Source organism: Sphaeramia orbicularis, chromosome 12 (genome assembly GCF_902148855.1).
Source record: "Sphaeramia orbicularis chromosome 12, fSphaOr1.1, whole genome shotgun sequence".
Taxonomy (NCBI): domain Eukaryota; kingdom Metazoa; phylum Chordata; class Actinopteri; order Kurtiformes; family Apogonidae; genus Sphaeramia; species Sphaeramia orbicularis.
The window spans coordinates 34052826-34070480 of NC_043968.1; the positions used below are offsets into that span (position 1 = coordinate 34052826).

The 17655-nt window shown below is 37.9% G+C and overlaps 1 protein-coding gene across 5 annotated transcripts in view; it reads right to left on the reverse strand.

Moving 5' to 3' along the window:
• Nucleotides 1-4649, reverse strand: part of LOC115429448 (ninjurin-2-like) — a 48508-nt gene extending 43859 nt beyond the window's left edge. For 2 of the 5 annotated variants that reach the window (XM_030148883.1, XM_030148884.1), the window contains exon 1: nucleotides 4395-4647. In XM_030148883.1, the coding sequence (XP_030004743.1) occupies nucleotides 4395-4490 (96 nt within the window). In that variant the 5' untranslated portion in view covers nucleotides 4491-4647. Of the gene's footprint in view, nucleotides 1-4394 lie in introns of all 5 variants that reach the window. The other 3 variants (XM_030148882.1, XM_030148881.1, XM_030148880.1) reach the window with 3 other exon arrangements.
• Between the last annotated feature and the right edge of the window lie 13006 nt (nucleotides 4650-17655).

A 17655-nucleotide genomic window follows, 5' to 3' on the forward strand; every position in this document is an offset into this window, starting at 1 on the left:
TAACGCGCTGGTTTCCATATAATAGGTGTAGATAATAAACAGACTGTCCACTAACAAAGAATAGGTTGTCATGGTTACCAGAGTTGTATAAAGTACTGGAAAGTCATACTTGAGTAGAAGTACAGGTACCCTACCAAAAAATTACTTCAGTAGAGGTTTAAGTCACCAACTGAAATGCTACTCAAGTTGAGGTCTTTAGTATTTACTATACTCAAGTATATCAAGTAATCTAAATAAAATCTACTCAAGTAATAAAAGCAAAAGTACAAGTAAATGTTAATAACATTCAAAGGCAGTCTGAATTTAGAATATTATGCCGCTGCTCACACCAACAGATTGCCGACAGGTTGAGTGTGGACCGTCGTTTGCACTTGTTCATTACGTGATAAGGCCTGATGACAAATCATCTTCCTGACTTTGTTGCAGTCACTGGTATCGCAGTAGTGAAAACTCCAATTTTCTTTTAATTTATTGTTTGTAACGAGTAACGATACTGTGCATTAAAAATGTGTGGCAGTAGAAATATGCAATTGAGCTAGGAAATGTAGTGAAGTAAAAGTGAAAGTAAACAGAACAAAAAATACGCAGTAAAGTACAAATTCTCCCAAAACATACTTTAGTACAATAGTGAAATATTATTACTCTGTCACTGCACAACACTGACGTTCACACATGCACATTTATGGTTTTGATTAACTTGAGCTTTTCATGATTATGTAATTGCACAGGCTGACCTTGAAATTGTGATTTAATTAGTTGAGCAGTAGTTGTTGTATGTAACTTCCTTATCCTACCTGTTGTAACCTCAATGCAGAGTCTGAAATCTGTCCCTTTAGTAACAGGACGTAAAGTTCATGTCACAATAATTTAACTCACATTTTGTGCTTTCAGACAGACATGGTTGTGATTCTGGCTTCGTTATAGAATCTCAGGACCTTGGTGCTTTCTGGCGAACCAGCTCATGTTCACACCAGTTTTAAAAATGGAACCAAAGTGGGAGGATATTACTGTCTGTTTCTCCATTGTCTTCCTCTACTTCCCACTTGTCTTCACAATCTAGAATATGACACTCCCACTGGTGATGTAACAATTCCAACTATTTTTGGTTCCATCTGAGAACCAACTTTTCAGGTTTTGAACAAATAGTTTTTAAGAAATAGTTTTCCAGTGTGAACGCGGCAGTTTGGGAACTGGAACTGTCACAGCCCTGTTGGTGTGAAAAATGTGTGTTTTTTGATTCATGAAATTATTTTACCTAAACCATTCAGTAAGAAGGACAAGATAAATCACACATTTGAGGCTGAAATATCTTTTAGAGCATTACAAATAGCAGCTGTATGTAAAAGTTCTTACCACAAATCACCTTGATCTTTTCCACAAGATTTTATCTGAATACTTCATAGGCCTCTCTATCCATACTGGCTTGAAACTGAGACTTGTTCTTTAACCAGCCAAGGCAGCAGATGACAAAACTGTCCCACCACAAGCCAGCGAAATGGAAATGATTACAATATGCACTGGCCTCAGTTATTTGCTTCTATACATCGTAAGGATGATATACATCCACTCTGGTTACATGTTAATAGCAGCAATTGTGTGGTGGTTTTGAAGCTCTGAGATTGTAATCGAAACCACATGTAATTATATCACTGGCTATCTATATCTATATCTATATCTATATCTATATCTATATCTATATCTGCCTGACATCTAAATCAGCCTGACATAGTGGTGGTGGATAAACATTGGAAGACAGTGGTAGTGATAGATGTTGCAATCCCAAGTGATAGCAACATCAGAAATTAAGAACACAAGAAGCTCGAGAAATACCAAGGGCTGAAAGAGGAGACAGAGAAAATGTGGGGTGTGAAGGCAACAGTGGTACCAGTAGTGACCAGGGCACTAGGGGCAGTGACCCCCAAGCTGAGAGGATGGCTCCAGCAGATACCAGGAACAACATCAGAGATCTGAGTCCAAAAGAGCGCAGTCCTAGGAACAGCTAAGATCCTGCACAGAACCCTCAGGCTCCCAGGCCTCTGGTAGAGGACCCAAGTTCTTACTGTCATTATATTTACTATAACATATTCTACTCTACTAGACCTGTTCTATTTTAAGTCCTGCAGTTTCAGTGGCTCAAACAACACTATGTAAGACAGAACAGTTGCATATGTTGTGTTGCTAACAATAGTAATACATACGCAAACACATAGCGTGATATCATTTTGACACTTGTTGAAGCCACATCACACTATGTGCTGATAGGGTGACTTCTTACATTTGTGTTTAAACACCTACTCACATGCTCATACTCATTTCCGCCTTCCTGAGGTTCACACATTCTTCCTCCACATTTCAATGATAACATGATTAAATCACCATGGTTCAGATGAATACTTGTGGTGAGAAGCTGTGAGTATTTCTGCCTTATCTGTTGACTGATTGTGGCCAAGTAGTGCCATAAGTTCTCATCTTAAGGGTGATGGGCCTCTGATTTGGTTCTAGTCTAAATATTAATACAGTTATGGTGGTTTTAATTATCATTTACACTCAGTTAGTCCTGTTAATTGTTACTAAAATAAACACTACTGTACAAATAACAGGTCTCCTTGATTCCTCATTGCTCTGATTGCAGTCTTTATGTGCATTAGAGGCTGTCAAGAGGTTTATTTTTCATGACGTGATGTAATCCACAACATTACACACATTCTGCACAGTGGTTGGGATTTTCAGATGGTAGTTTTTATCCACAAGCTTACAGAAGTGCAAGTGTGACTCATCAAAACATGACAGGGAAATATAAGCAGCAGAAGTGTGTGTGTTTGTATATGTGTGTGGTCTGGGCATTTTTAAAGTTATGGGGATGTAAACCTATTTCAACAGTCAGTTGTGGTGCCATGATGTAAAATAATACACTTGAGGGTTAAGAGTCATTGTAGTGTTAACCAGCTTATGATAGTTCTAAAGGAAATTAATGCAAATGAATGCAGTGTCCTGAAAACACATGGAAACACAATATGTGTGTTTAAGAGATGAATCCCTTTTCAGTTTGCTTCAGTCGAGTGAATGAACAGAACCAGCATTCATGACGGGTAAATGTGGAGGTGGTCAGCGGACAAGTAAACAGCCCTATTTTTACTGCTACACAAGCTGTAACTACATGTACCATCACACTGAGAGGAAGTACAGATACAGATGTGACCATTTTAGTCGGTAACATTAAAATCCTGACATTTTAGCATTCAAGCCTACATTTCCAGTTTTGTTTAATTCAGGTACCGGAGAGGCTGAATAAAGACAATAATTGCTCTTCATGACAATTTACGTGATGGCTCTTGTTGTTTCATCCCAGAACTGAACCAAAAGATCGTGACGCACTCATTATCTCTGATCATTTCCTCACCAGCAATCGCAAAATTGTCCGAGCAATTTTATGAAGGTATCATTTTACCCACAAACAGGTCACAGAACTCTAAATATATCTGTAAATTTAACGTAGATGGCAATGAAGCAAATAGGGTATTAACATATCTACATACACCTACTCAGCTACACCTATTCTCCCACATCTGTCACCGTCTCACTCACAGGCACCCACACACTTTTTCAACACACATCCACACTCAGAGACTGCTTGAGTAAGAGCACTTTGTTCGCTAGAGACTGTGTAGCTAAATATACCAGTAACTGATAGCCCCCCTGGTTGATGGGCAGGAACACTGCCTTCACTGACACCGATACAGAGGATGAACTGCAAGAGATGCCAGGCACAGAGAGAGATTGGTGATGTTAGGAAGGCTGTACATACCGTTAATGACACTGAATAATTAATCAGAGTATTTGCGGAGAGAGAAAAAACAAAAACGTAAAGCCGCCCTAAAAGGCTGTATTGTCTTGATGAATCCCATCCTAACCTTACCCTGACCCCGTTTCTTGGCATTAGTGAGTACCTGCTCTGTTGACCTGTTGCTGCATTAGAGAACTTTATTAGTTTTTGCACTCAGGCCCTAATTGATATTTGATGGATGTTGAGAGCGTAGTTTGGTCTCAGAATAGAGTACGGACACTCGGCCTAATCCACAGAGCCACACAGCGACCCCCTTGATCCTCAGATCTCACATAGGTCAGACATACCACAGCTCTGCGGCAGAGCTAAGACAAGAGCACTGATTCAGAGTCACAGATAGACCAGAATCGAGAAAAGAGGAGATGAAAGTGTGAAGGGGAAAGAGGTAGAGGAAGAGGGGGAACGGAGAGGTGGAGATGGAAAGGTCATCCCAGAACAGAGGGAAAACAGAGTCAAGTTAACAATTTAACTGTTGACTATTATCTTTTCTTTTCTATGTTGCCCTTTCATGTTTTGTCCCAGGTCTTTCTCTTCTTTTGGGTGCACTAACCTGCAGAGGCCCACTGGCTGGCATGGTGGATCTCAGCGATGTCAGGTCGATGTCTCGGCCCTGCTCCCCTCTCTCTGTCTTCCCCAGTCCCTGCATAATAAGCGACCCAACAACCAAACAACCAAGCAAGCAAGCAAGCACACACACTCTCACGCACCAAGTGTTACCACCACGGCAGGGAAAATGCTAATGCTAGGATGGCAGTGGACGCTATGAAAGGAAATTACCCTGGACACCAGGCACCAAGCACCAGGCAAGGCCAGAGACGACAGCAGAGGGACAAACAAACGACTTATTCACCCCATCCCCGACTCCCCCACTCTCTTTGCACTCTTTCACTACATCTCTGTCTTTTTCTGCTCCCATCTCTTCTTTCTTCCACACTATATTCTCCCCCTTTACCAAATCAAGACCTGGAAAACTAAATAAGCCACAAGACCAGGTAAATAATGCTTTAGTAATGAAGCGTAACGTTATTTAAAACAAATGTTACCCCACCTCAAGGATGTATTTTAGTGTACATTCTCTGCAAATGAGTAGCAGCCAATACACACATTGACTTGAGTCTATTTGTGCCTGTTTGCAACAAAAACATTCTGCTGTATTTCTGTGAAGTTAACTGAGGTCAGATGTGTTCCTATTAAAGCACTGAGGGGCCACTGTTTAGAGTTTGCAGTGCTCTAACCCAGGAGACCATAACCTCTGTAACATAGAAGGCAAATACTCACCTAGGAACACCATGAATTGGAAAGATGTGATCTACATATCACTATGGCTGAGAAAAATAAACCTTTACTAACTGAGCACAGGCGTAAAGATGGTTTCAAGTGATATCAGTGGTTAATCAACGACTGCAAGTGCTGGATGTATATGTATACAAGAGTTCACAATAGCCGTCAGTGTAAGAGTAGAAGAAAAAAGTTTTAAAATGAAAATGAAGGTTTATTAGATTAGGAGGTTGAACGGCTTTTCGTCAAACTGTGGAGACACAGGAATGTGCTGCTGTTGACTTTAAAGAGAGGAAGAAGTAAGGAGGGGAGAAACACAAGACAGAAAACAGACTTTTAACCCACAATTCAACTGTTAGCCCAAGGGGAAGCTAAAAGAGCAGAAAAAAGGGGGCTTACAGAGCAGCGGATCATAATGACAGTTGTCAAAGGTGATTAGATGAAACACTGTCAAGCTCATAATCCTCAATTTCAGGAATTTCATTAGGTTAAGTTGTGTGATCCAAAATCCCACATACTGGAGGAACAACAGGTATATGTGATCTGATTTGATCATTTCTTTCTCCTATCAATTTCACATATTTCTGTTGCATTGGAGTCCTCATATTCTTGGGATAATAAAGTGATTCCTGTCTTTTGTCAGTTTGTAGTTCTTCCATTCCTCCTATCACATTACATTCAGATTCTGCAAAAACTTACTGTTGATAAAATTGAAGAGCTGTTCATTTCTATTGAGCCACTCAGTGTCAGTATAGAGAAATCTCCAACCTCTAAAATGTTATATTATTAAATACCTTAGATAACAGATAAACCAACCTCTGTTAACAAGGGAGTAGGTTTGATTCTGACATTGGTGGGGACACAAAAGTGCTCCAAGGCAGCACTCCTGAAAGTTGATGTTTTTTTGCATTTGCGATCATAATTTCATGTCATGTAGAGCTGATCAAACAAGCTAACAATCATAATCAGTCGGTTCTAGCCATTTTGGCACCCTAGGCGAAATATGAATTTGGTGCCCCCCCTTAAAAAATGCACACAAACACACAAACACACACACATACATATGGGGGGGGGGGGGGGGGGATGACGAAGAGGAGATACACGAAGCATGAGAGGAGATGCACAAAGCAGCCAGCAGGAAACCACATAGAAACATGTATAAACCAGCCAACCATCAGTAAACCACATAGAAACCTATATCAAACAGCCACCTAGCAGTAAACCAAATGGAAACATCTAGAAACCACATAGAAACATATATAAACCAGATAGAAACATCTATAACCCGCACAGAAACACCTATAACCCAGTTCATCAGCAGTAAACCACACACCTTAGCAGATATCTCATATCTTAATCATCTACAGTTCCATTATTAGCCAACTTTGCTTCAGTTCAGCTAGCTGTTGATAGTAACATCAAACGTATTTTAACATTATAAAAGGTTACATACCTATACCTAATTGGATTATTTTTCTGCCTCCTCTTCTCTCCTCTTCTAAATTGTGCAGCTAAGGCCTTGGAAGGCCTTTTCATGGTGATGAACTCTCCATCCTTCACCTGGATGCTAGTTCAAGTCCTGTCTGACTGTCATTCAGCTCCACTCTGTCTCTGTCACACACACACACACACACACACACACACACACACACACACACACACACACACACAGTGAGCACCGGTCTGGTAGAGTTCACCTGAGAAATTACAAGGGGGGTTGTTGTTTTGTTTTTTTTCCCTCTCATTTCTTTATTTTTAAGACAATTAATGAGAAATTATCATGTTATCAGTTATCAGCCTATGCGAAGAACCGGCCCTGCACGCATGGACACACATACGCACGCGCACACATGCAGGCAAACAGACACATGTACAAATGAAAACGTAAATGACACCTCTGATATTCAAATCCGTCTAGCTGACGTGACCCAGGCAGAACAAATGCATTCATTTTGACAACTTACACTAAGCGGTTGGAGATACGAACTGCCTCCTGTCCTGTCCAACTTTTCTTTTTTTTTTTTTTCTGTCCAACTAGCAGGTAACTGTAGCTTTTACAAGTAGATGGAGTAACAGCGGGGACGGCCAATCACATAAACAATAGCAAAACCGTAGAGCCAATTGGAGAGTGATAATTAGGCTAGAGGCGGGACTTCTAGCAGAGACTGACTATTAACCCTTTGTGTGCCATATGTTTTTATTACGCACTGACTGGTGGACACTTTCTAATTTTGTTGTACATGTTTTATGTTACAATGACAATAAAGGCTATTCTATTCTATAATCATTGACTAAACACTACGGATAGCGGTTGGATAGGTAGGGACAACACAGTAGTGGCTGGATATTGATAGGGACGTGTCCCTAGCGTCCCTACGCAATTCCACTCTCCTGTCTGTTAACATCATGAATGCAACATCAAAACAACTTTACTTTATCTATATGTCATCCATATGCTTTATGTAAACAGGTTCACCATTGTTCTGCTTTTTATTCTCGACAGTTTTAGAGCAACTGTCACTTTTCTCTGTAATCATCATATTCTCTGAATAAAAGCAGAAACATCTGCTTTTCACTTCCTTTTTTTTAGTGACTTTGCAGAACTTTCTTTCTAGAAACTATTTATTTTCTGCGGTTTACCAGAATTTGATTAGTTATTCATGGAGTTGGACTCCTTTGCTGACTATTCGGTGGTACAAACTGTGCTATTTGACCTGTGCATGGATAGTCAACTCTTGAGGCAACAGATTCCAAGTTAATCCTTAAATAAGAGGTTAAAAACAAAACCGCCTGGCCCTCATATTTTTTCTATAATATTTCCTAGAAACTGAGACTTCTAGGAAAGAGCCAAACCTCTGCATTCTTTTCTACTTTAGAAAATACCCTTTACTGTATGCACTGACTTTTCTTAGTCCTCATTACAAAGAATGACCCCTGTAAGGTAAATGTCAGGACTAAGGGGAACATGATTATTCCTGGCGTTGAAAGATTTTCTGTGTGATCTGTTCACTACTTGTCCTGTTGAAAAACAAGTTAGTACTGGTTTGTGCATGTCACTAATGTTATACAAGTTGCCCACAGGCCTGTTCATCCTCTGTGCATGTTCAGAGCCTGTATGGTGAGGGTTGTGGTCTTTGTGAATGACATTCTTGAGTGTTTTGTTCTTGTTTCTAGATAAGTGGATGCTTAAGTAAGAGCCATTACAGCTCACACATGTAATTTAATTTCATCCTTAATAAGCTCTTTTCTAGTTCTCTCTCTTTGTGTCAACGGTGCTCCTAATGTTGCTGCTTTGCTTGACTAAAAAACAAAACATCAAGGATGTGTTACGAAACCTTGCCAAAACCTACAACACAGGCCTGTTGTTTCCAATATCATCCTGCTGAATGGAAATCACTTTAATTCTTCAAAGCAGAATTCTGCTGTGTTTTGCCTGCAGTTGTTTGGATCCATTAAAACACTCACACTCTATATCAAAGTGGTAACATATTTTAGACAGAGCTGCATGTGAAAGACTGAAATGAAATAAGTGTTTATGTAAGGTTGTATAACAATTCAGGTGCAAATGCATGACTATGACTCATGTTATGTTCTCAATCAAATCCTTGTCACTTAAATCATCATGTGCTGTTTGATCTACTTAGGCCCACTGGCATGACTCTGATGATTAGGTGCTAATGAGGTGAAGTTACAAGCTGCCCTGGGACAGCGCTGGTATTTAGAGAACACCATCACCTTACATTTTAATATACATATAAAGTGCAAACATCTGCTGTCATTCCTGTAAACATAAGCAACATCTGAACACGCCTTAACCCTTTAGAGGTCACACATAGAAATACTTTGAAATTCAACATTTCAGCCTTGGTGTGTCATTGCAGGACGTAAGACTTTATGACTTTTCTGAAAGTTTTCAAAATTTTTTGTTGTCATGTAGAAAAACAAGGTCAATGAAGTTACCATGTTTGGTTTCTTACCCATAAGTGGCAAAAAAAAAAAAAAAAAAAAAATATATATATATATATATCCAAGAAGTAAATATATATATTAAAAAAAATACAATAAAAACCCATGTAAGGTGAAAGGAACATGTATTTGACCCCATTAGAACCTCCCTTTTGTACCATTAGACTGCCATCAGAGCTGATCCAGACTCCTGTCAACATAATGATTATCCCTTTGAATGTCGTTACCTACATTAGTACCACTGGTGTAGTCCTGGGTATACGACGATATATGGAGTATATCTACTTAAATTTCAGTCAGCATTGCGTATACCCACTTCTAAATCCCACTAATGTGCACCATTCAGTAGTATCTGAGCCAAATAGTCCATTTTTTCCCCTAGGATGGTGATGCCATGACCCCCCCTACTCTGCCTCTAATTGGCTAGTACGTGCAGCCTTCACTGATTAGATTGGTTAACTTTAGGTAAGAGGAGCGATGAGCTAATCAGAGGCAGAGTAGGGTGGGTTATGCCGAGGAAAATATTGCTAACTAGTGCTGACCACCTCTGGAACCTGATTGGACACCTCAGGTGCCAGTTCCACCCCAGCTGATTGACAAGTCGCTGCATGTCTTGTTGGAAGAGCCATGATTATTGGAAATGTGAAAGAGAAAGGCGTCTTTCATGCGGGTGACACATATTGAGATAAAATACTTGCACGGAGTACACAATACTGAGGTAAATTTTAAGGTGGTTTCCAAATGAGTCATTTGACAATCATGCAGCTGCTTGTGTGACCAGTAATACCTACAAACGGTTCCTGATCAAGTCATGATAATTTTATAATAGTGAGCAAATACTACTGATGGATTTTTGGGTAAAAATTGAACAGTCTGACATGTCACTGTTTCTGAAACAGGGTGTTTTTCTGGACTACTTAAAAAAATAAGGCAAAAAATTGAGAGTATACCCACTTCTACAGGGACCACTACACCACTGATTAGTACCATTACTTCATGGTACCTAACAAAGCAGGTACACTTTCTGTTCATGCAGAGGTGGACCTTACAGACCCTGTAGACCACATTGGACCTGAGATTGGGGACTCACTGTCCTCACTGGAACTGGTGATGTCACTGTCTTGGAATGTGTGCGAAAATTACTAAAAATAGTCACTTGCCCCAATAAAGGGTTAAGATGCACATAGTAGGCCATTTTTCATAAGGAAAGATACAAATGAGTGCTCAGAGGATAACATATTTCATCAAATACACTGTTGCACGTGAAGTTGGAATAAAATGTTGTTTTTTTAAATGTCTTCTCATGAAATGATTGTGACAATTTAATTTATTCTTGATAGATAAAGTGTAACTGGGACTCAGTTTGTAATCATTGCACCAGGTCAAAGGTGATTATTGGTATAGGAATAAAAAGAGGAATGTCTGTCAAAAATGAAATTAATCCAACTCTATGGGCAACTATGTTCGTGTTCAAGTATTATAATGCAGAGCAAAAGATTTCATATTAGAACTTACTGAAGATGTAAAATCTATGACACCTTCGGAGTCTTACGTCCACACAATGTGCATCTTTGACTGTTGAGGTAATGTAAATTTACATGACAAAAAATATATTACCAGAAAAGACAGAGCTTAAGTCCATTTATTTATGTATTGCTGTATGTTGTATTGTTTACATGTGATGATATTTGATGGTCTTGCCATTATGTCCTGGTCTTAGTGGGGTGGGGGGGTGGGGGGTTTGGGTCACATTGTTTAATTGAAAAGACTGAAAATAGCAGCTGTGAAATCTAATCTATATAATCTGTACCAATTCAACATAAATGTGGAATTTTGAGTTTCAAATGAGTTAAAATGACATTTACTCTGACAGATTCAAGGACTGAATCGCTACAACATTTAAAATCAGCTGAGTTGAGGCGTGACACTGCGTAGTGAGACAGAGTGGGATATTTACAATCCTCTGTCTGTGTCTTTTTTTTTTTTTTTTTTTTTAAATGCGATCAGTCTTTGTCTCATTTATTTGTGTACTTATTCAGATTTACTCCCTCGCTTTCTCACATGCACAAAGAGAAGGCTTCAACAGATGAGTACCAGGCAGCGCTGACCTCTCACTTTCTACCTCTATCACACACACACACACACACACACACACACACACACACACACACACTAAAACAGTGCCAGACTCATTCTGAAAATAATAAAAGGACCTTTATGCTTCAACAATTTTCATCATAGTGACACAGACACACACTGACTGAAGAGCAGACCCACTTCAAAGATAAAAAAAACAACTCTACTTTGCATATCTGAGGTGTTACAGCTGTTAACAGTGTGAATTATTAGACTAAACTAAAATGTACAATGTAAAATGTACGGTATGTACACACATAATTCATGTACATTCATGCAGCAGCGAAGGACTCGGGGTCTTGGGATCAGGGTGTGACAGATCAAAGTAAAAGTGAGCAGGTACTTTCATGTGTTTCACTCTCACCTGTGTGTTGCACGTCTGCATTTTTACTTTATGATCTGAACCTTAGATGCACTGCCAAGAAATTCAAAGCAAGTAACCCTTTTTCTTTTCTCTGTACCAACAAACAAAAATAAAATAAATGACCTAAATAAATTAGTTGCACATATGATTAGTATACACTTTTATTTCTTTACAGAAGATGTAACAATTGGATTTTCCTTGAGGCCAAGATGTAAAGTTTGAGAAATGAGGACTGTTTTGAAGGAAAATGGGTCAGCAATGGATTACTGTTATGTGTGTGTGAGTGTGTGTGTCCTTGTCCTGGATTGTTACAGCAAACAGCTTTATAAGAAAACAATTTAAGATGATGTACTGTGATGCTGTAAATAAAATGTGAATGATCCTTTCACTGCAGGAGACCAGTCAAAAAAAAACTATATACAAATATACAAAGTCAAACACAAACACACAAAGAAAGAAGAAAACCGCATGCAATTGTATTTATATAGTATACAAGTGGAAATGGCTTTTATTACATTCACAGTCACTCTCATTTCAGCAGCACATACAATAACCTTTTTTTTTTTGGGAAACATTAAGAGCATCAGAAATACAAAGACATGAACAAACACATTTAGGTTGAATGTTTTCCCAGACATTATAATCATCACTTCTCCTGAATTTATAACTTTTTTTTCTGAGGAACAGGAAATTCATTTCTTCAGAAAAAGCTGCCGATAATCAGGAAATGCTGCTTGCGTAAGTTTCATATCTCTACCTCTCTTCTCCAATATTTATGAAATCACATGGTAATTTATGTAACTTCTGAGTGTCCTCTGCTTACGATGCAGATTCTGCAACAAAAACTTCTAATTAAACCTCCCTAGCTATTAATATGTTTACTTTTGCATTTTACCACATTTGTTTTAACAAGATGAAGTTTTAATTTAAGCTGCTGTTGTTGCATGAAAGGTAACAACTACAGGCTGAAAAATTTAACTGATTTTATTACCCTAATGAGGGATTTTCAACACCATGGTTCAGAATTTACAACAGTTGGGGTGGTAAAAAAAAAAATAGTAAAGTTTTAACAATATGACTTTGTTTTTGGGTAAACTGTAGCAAACAACAAATACATAAGCACATATATATGCATAATACTGCAGACAGGCACACATGTAAATTATATGCATTTAATAAGGACTCTGACAGAAAGGACAGTGAAAACTTAGTACTTACTTGAATTCCATAAAACTATTTGCTGTAAACTTGTCCCATATGATTTCAGTTGTCATGCACACCTAAGCACAACTGTGAATAATTACCAGGAGGTTAGAATAAATAAAGGTTTATTTGTGTTTATCTTTTTTTCTGACATATAAGTCATTTTATTAAAATGCCATAAAAAGAAGATGGAACATGGCCAGACAAAGACAACTGTAGAAGGACCAGATCAAAGCAGCATGTGTTCAGTTTTTTTTCCATTTATTTCTTTATTTAGTACTCTACTTGTTGAAGCACATTTGCCTCTCCTCTCCTCTCCTCTCCTCTCCTCTCCTCTCCTCTCCTCTCCTCTCCTCTCCTCTCCTCTCCTCTCCTCTCCTCTCCTCCTATTTCTTGTACAATTACAGTTCAAAAGCAGGCCATCATATCATATTTAACCTCCTCTCGACACCTTGGGGAGACAGACCTCATTTACATTAATTGCTTCCAATTTACATCGTTTCCAGTGGGAGTGGGGACGTGTGAATATTATATTGGGTTTCTGTGAAAAATCTGTTGTGAGACATATGGAGCTATGAGGCAAAGGAGAAACAGAGAGCGTAAGTCTATGATCAGGTGAAATCTGTCAAACTCTTGTACCCAATAACCAGAAGTGAGTGGACTCTATAGTGACACTATCTGGTGGAATGATGTAGTGCACGTGTACTCTGTTACGTACTATACATAACTTACTCTGCAGGACAATACAGTGGAGAGCACATTTATATTTTATATGTTAACAACTTCTTGTTTGTAGATAGATAGATAGATAGATAGATAGATAGATAGATAGATAGATAGATAGATAGATAGATAGATAGATAGATAGATAGATAGATAGATAGATAGATATTTTACAAACCATCATCACAAACAATAACAATAAAAAGTTATGTAACATATAGTTCATATTTCAACCTGTTATATGTTCACAAACAGCAGATTGATTTCACCTGGATCTAAAACATGAAACATAGCAGCTCCAGCATCATAACAATACAATAGATAACATGGATTTTGCACTTTTGTACAAAACACTGACATATGAAAAGTCTTCTCTCTTAAATTCAGGCCTCAGCATGAAAAAAATAGTGCATTAATAGCAAAAAATTACCCCTAATTATTCACTAATTAGTGTATATAACCCAGTAGACAAATGACATGGCCTGTAAAATGGTGCTTACTGAAAATAATTCTAAAAATAGAAAAGAAAATCACCATTACCATTTTATTTTAATGCAGAATGTGAGTGTGTGAAAGTGTCTTGTGTACAAGACTTTACACATGATGAGAGCTCGATGCAAAGTCACCCAGAAGGGAAGTGACAGGTTCGCTGTTGCAACACTAGACGTTTTAAAACATATCCTCAGTGACACCCCTGCCCACACACACACACACACACACACACACACACACACACACACACATATATATGCACATATCACATGAATGTACTGGAGTTACTGGCATACCAGTCATAATTAGAGACAGAGACAGAGAGAGAGAGAGAGAGAGAGAGAGAGAGAGAGAGAGAGAGAGAGAGAGAGAGAGAGAGAGAGAGAGGGGCTTGAAACAATTTGTCAAGAGCAGCACAAAAGGAAATAATAATCATGCTGTCTCTGCAAAGTCCACCGAAGTACGCATGGCCAGCGTATTCAACCAGGATTTACAGTTGTCTATTTATGACACTGTTGACAACCACAAGTAAAACTTAGTAACATTTTATCAGACACAGGTGTAAAACTGAGGTAGGCTGCCTATATACTTCACAAACTGATTATATGTTGCAGTTCATGCAGACAGGAAGTATTGAAAAAATAAGTGACATAAGCTAAAAGACATGCATTACACTCTGGCTTTTGGGTCATTTTCAGGTGAGTAGAAGCCTTAAAACCCAGTGATACTCATGTGAAATTATCAAAAGCATTCTCAGACACAATGTGAAAAATAATCCAGTTATCATCTCATCCATAAAGACCCAAAAATCTGCTACTGACCAAAAAAATGTACTGATGTAAATGTTTAATACCTGTTGATCCATTAATCCTATCAATACATTTATATAATTGATGTAAAATACAGTTTTTCATCTTTTCATGGTCATCACATATGACCCATTCGGACGTTCAGAGGCTCTGTGGAAACACTGTCATCTTCTACAACATTGATTCACCAGTAAAACCCATGGAGTTGGATCAATGACAGTCAATGTAGACACTTGGTTTATGTTCAGTTAATGACTGAAAAATTCACTTATTTTCAGTTTTCTCTGTTTTGATATAATAGCCTTTGAATTTACTTGTTCATTTTCATGAACATATAAATCAAATATAGGACAATAAATATAAGAAAATACATGATTTGCAATGAAAAATGCAAAATACAGAGGACAATATCATAATAAATGGTAATAAATCACTTCACAAAGGTTGAATAGAGAGAAAAATTAATTTGGGAACTGACACAAAAGTACCACTGGGCCTTCATGGGTTAAAAAAGTAAAAATTAAGACTTTGTTCATGACTTGAATACACTGACTATAATGATGATTTACTGCTTGTAATTAAGTGGAGCAACAAGACAAACTGGATGAAAAGTAAGAGAAAAACATCAGGAAAGATGTGCAGAGAATGGCAAGTGCCTAAGTGAAAAAGCAAGAGACACACTTTGGAAGGGGCCTAATCTGCCCAGCTGAGCTGAATTTCCAAGTCTGCAAACATCTTGTGACTCGCTGTAAGGCATGAATTGTCACAGCCATCACTAAGCTGGATCATCGCAGGCATTTACTTTGATCTGAGGAGACGATCTGTCAGTTCGCTACCTGCAGCAACACGGACCAACAAGTAAGAGCCCAGAAATACCGACAGACTTTTGTCAAACTTGGGAGAATAAATCATTTTTATATATACATTGGGACTCATACATGCATACACATGTCTCTATGAAAATGAATCCATCTATGATTGATTGATGAATGCAGAAGTTAAGATAAGTGTGTCTGATTGCATGCTAGATATGGAAGCCACAACTTTGCAGCATATACATTCACTTGCACACATGCGTCCTGCCATGTCAGCAGGCTTTTTTTGCATATTTCCCCTCTACATATCCTTAGTTATATTTCATTAAAACTTCCTCTTTTGCTGCGCCCGCCTGTGTGTATACATAGGTTACAGCACCAGAACCACATAATGTAAACTTCACTGCAACACATAGAAACCATGTGTCAGAAAGAATAGAAAAAGTTAATACAAAGTGTGCAGCAGCAGCAAATACACTTTTAATAAATGCAAATAAATCTGAGGTTGCTAAGGTCAGCTGAGTGCTTATTTGTTAAGAAAAATGTTAGATATTTTCATCAATGGCATGAGATGATGTGTGTGCATTATCTTCAGTGAGATAATGCACAAGTTAGGAAATGAAACATATATTACCCTTTAAAAGTGTCATTAAAGATTTATGAATTTAATAAAACTCTGCTCTCTCTATGGTGTATTTTCCGACAAATATTATACTGTTTTTATGTCAAAATGAACTGTACACTTAGTTGTGAAAACAAACATAACAGCAGGTTGGCAGGCTTTTGCGTTGGCCCGACTTTAATCACATTTTTCAACACATGATAACAGAGTTGTGTAAAATAAGTAAATGTAAATCCTTCACACATTAAATTTATTCTATCTTGAAAACTCCCTGAGTCTTGTTGGCAAAAAAAAGCATCAAATCCATCTCAGCTGTGGGAAATGTAGGAAAACAGGTTTGACATAAAACTGGATGACTGTTTTTAAAAGAGGTAAATCTAATATAAAACTACAAGTGAGTCAGAGAGAAAATGACAGAGACAAAAGAGGAAGAGGTTAAAATGGTTTATGGCCGACCAAGTGAGCGAGTAATGGCTTAAGTTGTCAGAATCACAAAGTTAATGCATTCCAGTTGTTGCAGCTGTCACTCAAGACGCTCTGGACACTGAAGCCATTTAAGGTTCATTTACACAAAGCAAGTAAAGCATTTTGTTTATTAACCCACAAAGACCCAAACATCCATCACCGACCAAAACCATCTACTGATCTAAACTGTTTAATACCTGCTGATCCACTAATCCTATCAATACATGTAAATAATTGGTGCAAAATACAATTTGTCATCTTTTCATGGTCATCAGATATGACCCATTTGGACGTTCAGAGGCTCCGTGGAAACACTGTCATCTTCTACAACATTGATTCACCAGTAAAACCCATGGAGTTGGATAAATAACAGTGGATGGACACACTTATTTTATATTGAGTTATTTATATTTTTGCTGAAAAAGTCACTTTTTCTTCAGTTTTCTCTGTTTTACTCGGAGTTTTCATGAAAATCTGAATTAAAAATAGGAAATTAGATATAGGAAAATACATAATTTACAGTGAACAATGCAAAATATAAAACATAATACTGTAATAAATAGTGATAAATTGCTTAAGAAAGGTTAAATCAAGAGTAAAATTCACTTGGGAACTGACACAAAAATAGTACTGGGTCTTTAAGGGCTGAAATATTCAAAATAAAACAATACAAAAAAAAAAAAAATCTTAAAACTTGGCCAGAACAATTAAATATCATAGTGACTGATAAATAACTTTATTATTAATATAAGAAAATGACTAATCCTTTATCATAGTTCATTTGCAAGTTATCTGTCAGATCAATGCCATTTCACACCGCTGCGGACGTCTTGGAGGCAGTTACTCATGAGCGCTCCACTTTCAGTCTATCACACATGAACTTTGGGGCCAAATTCTGCGGTGTTTAGCCTGAGGTCAACCCTCAGTACGGATCCGAA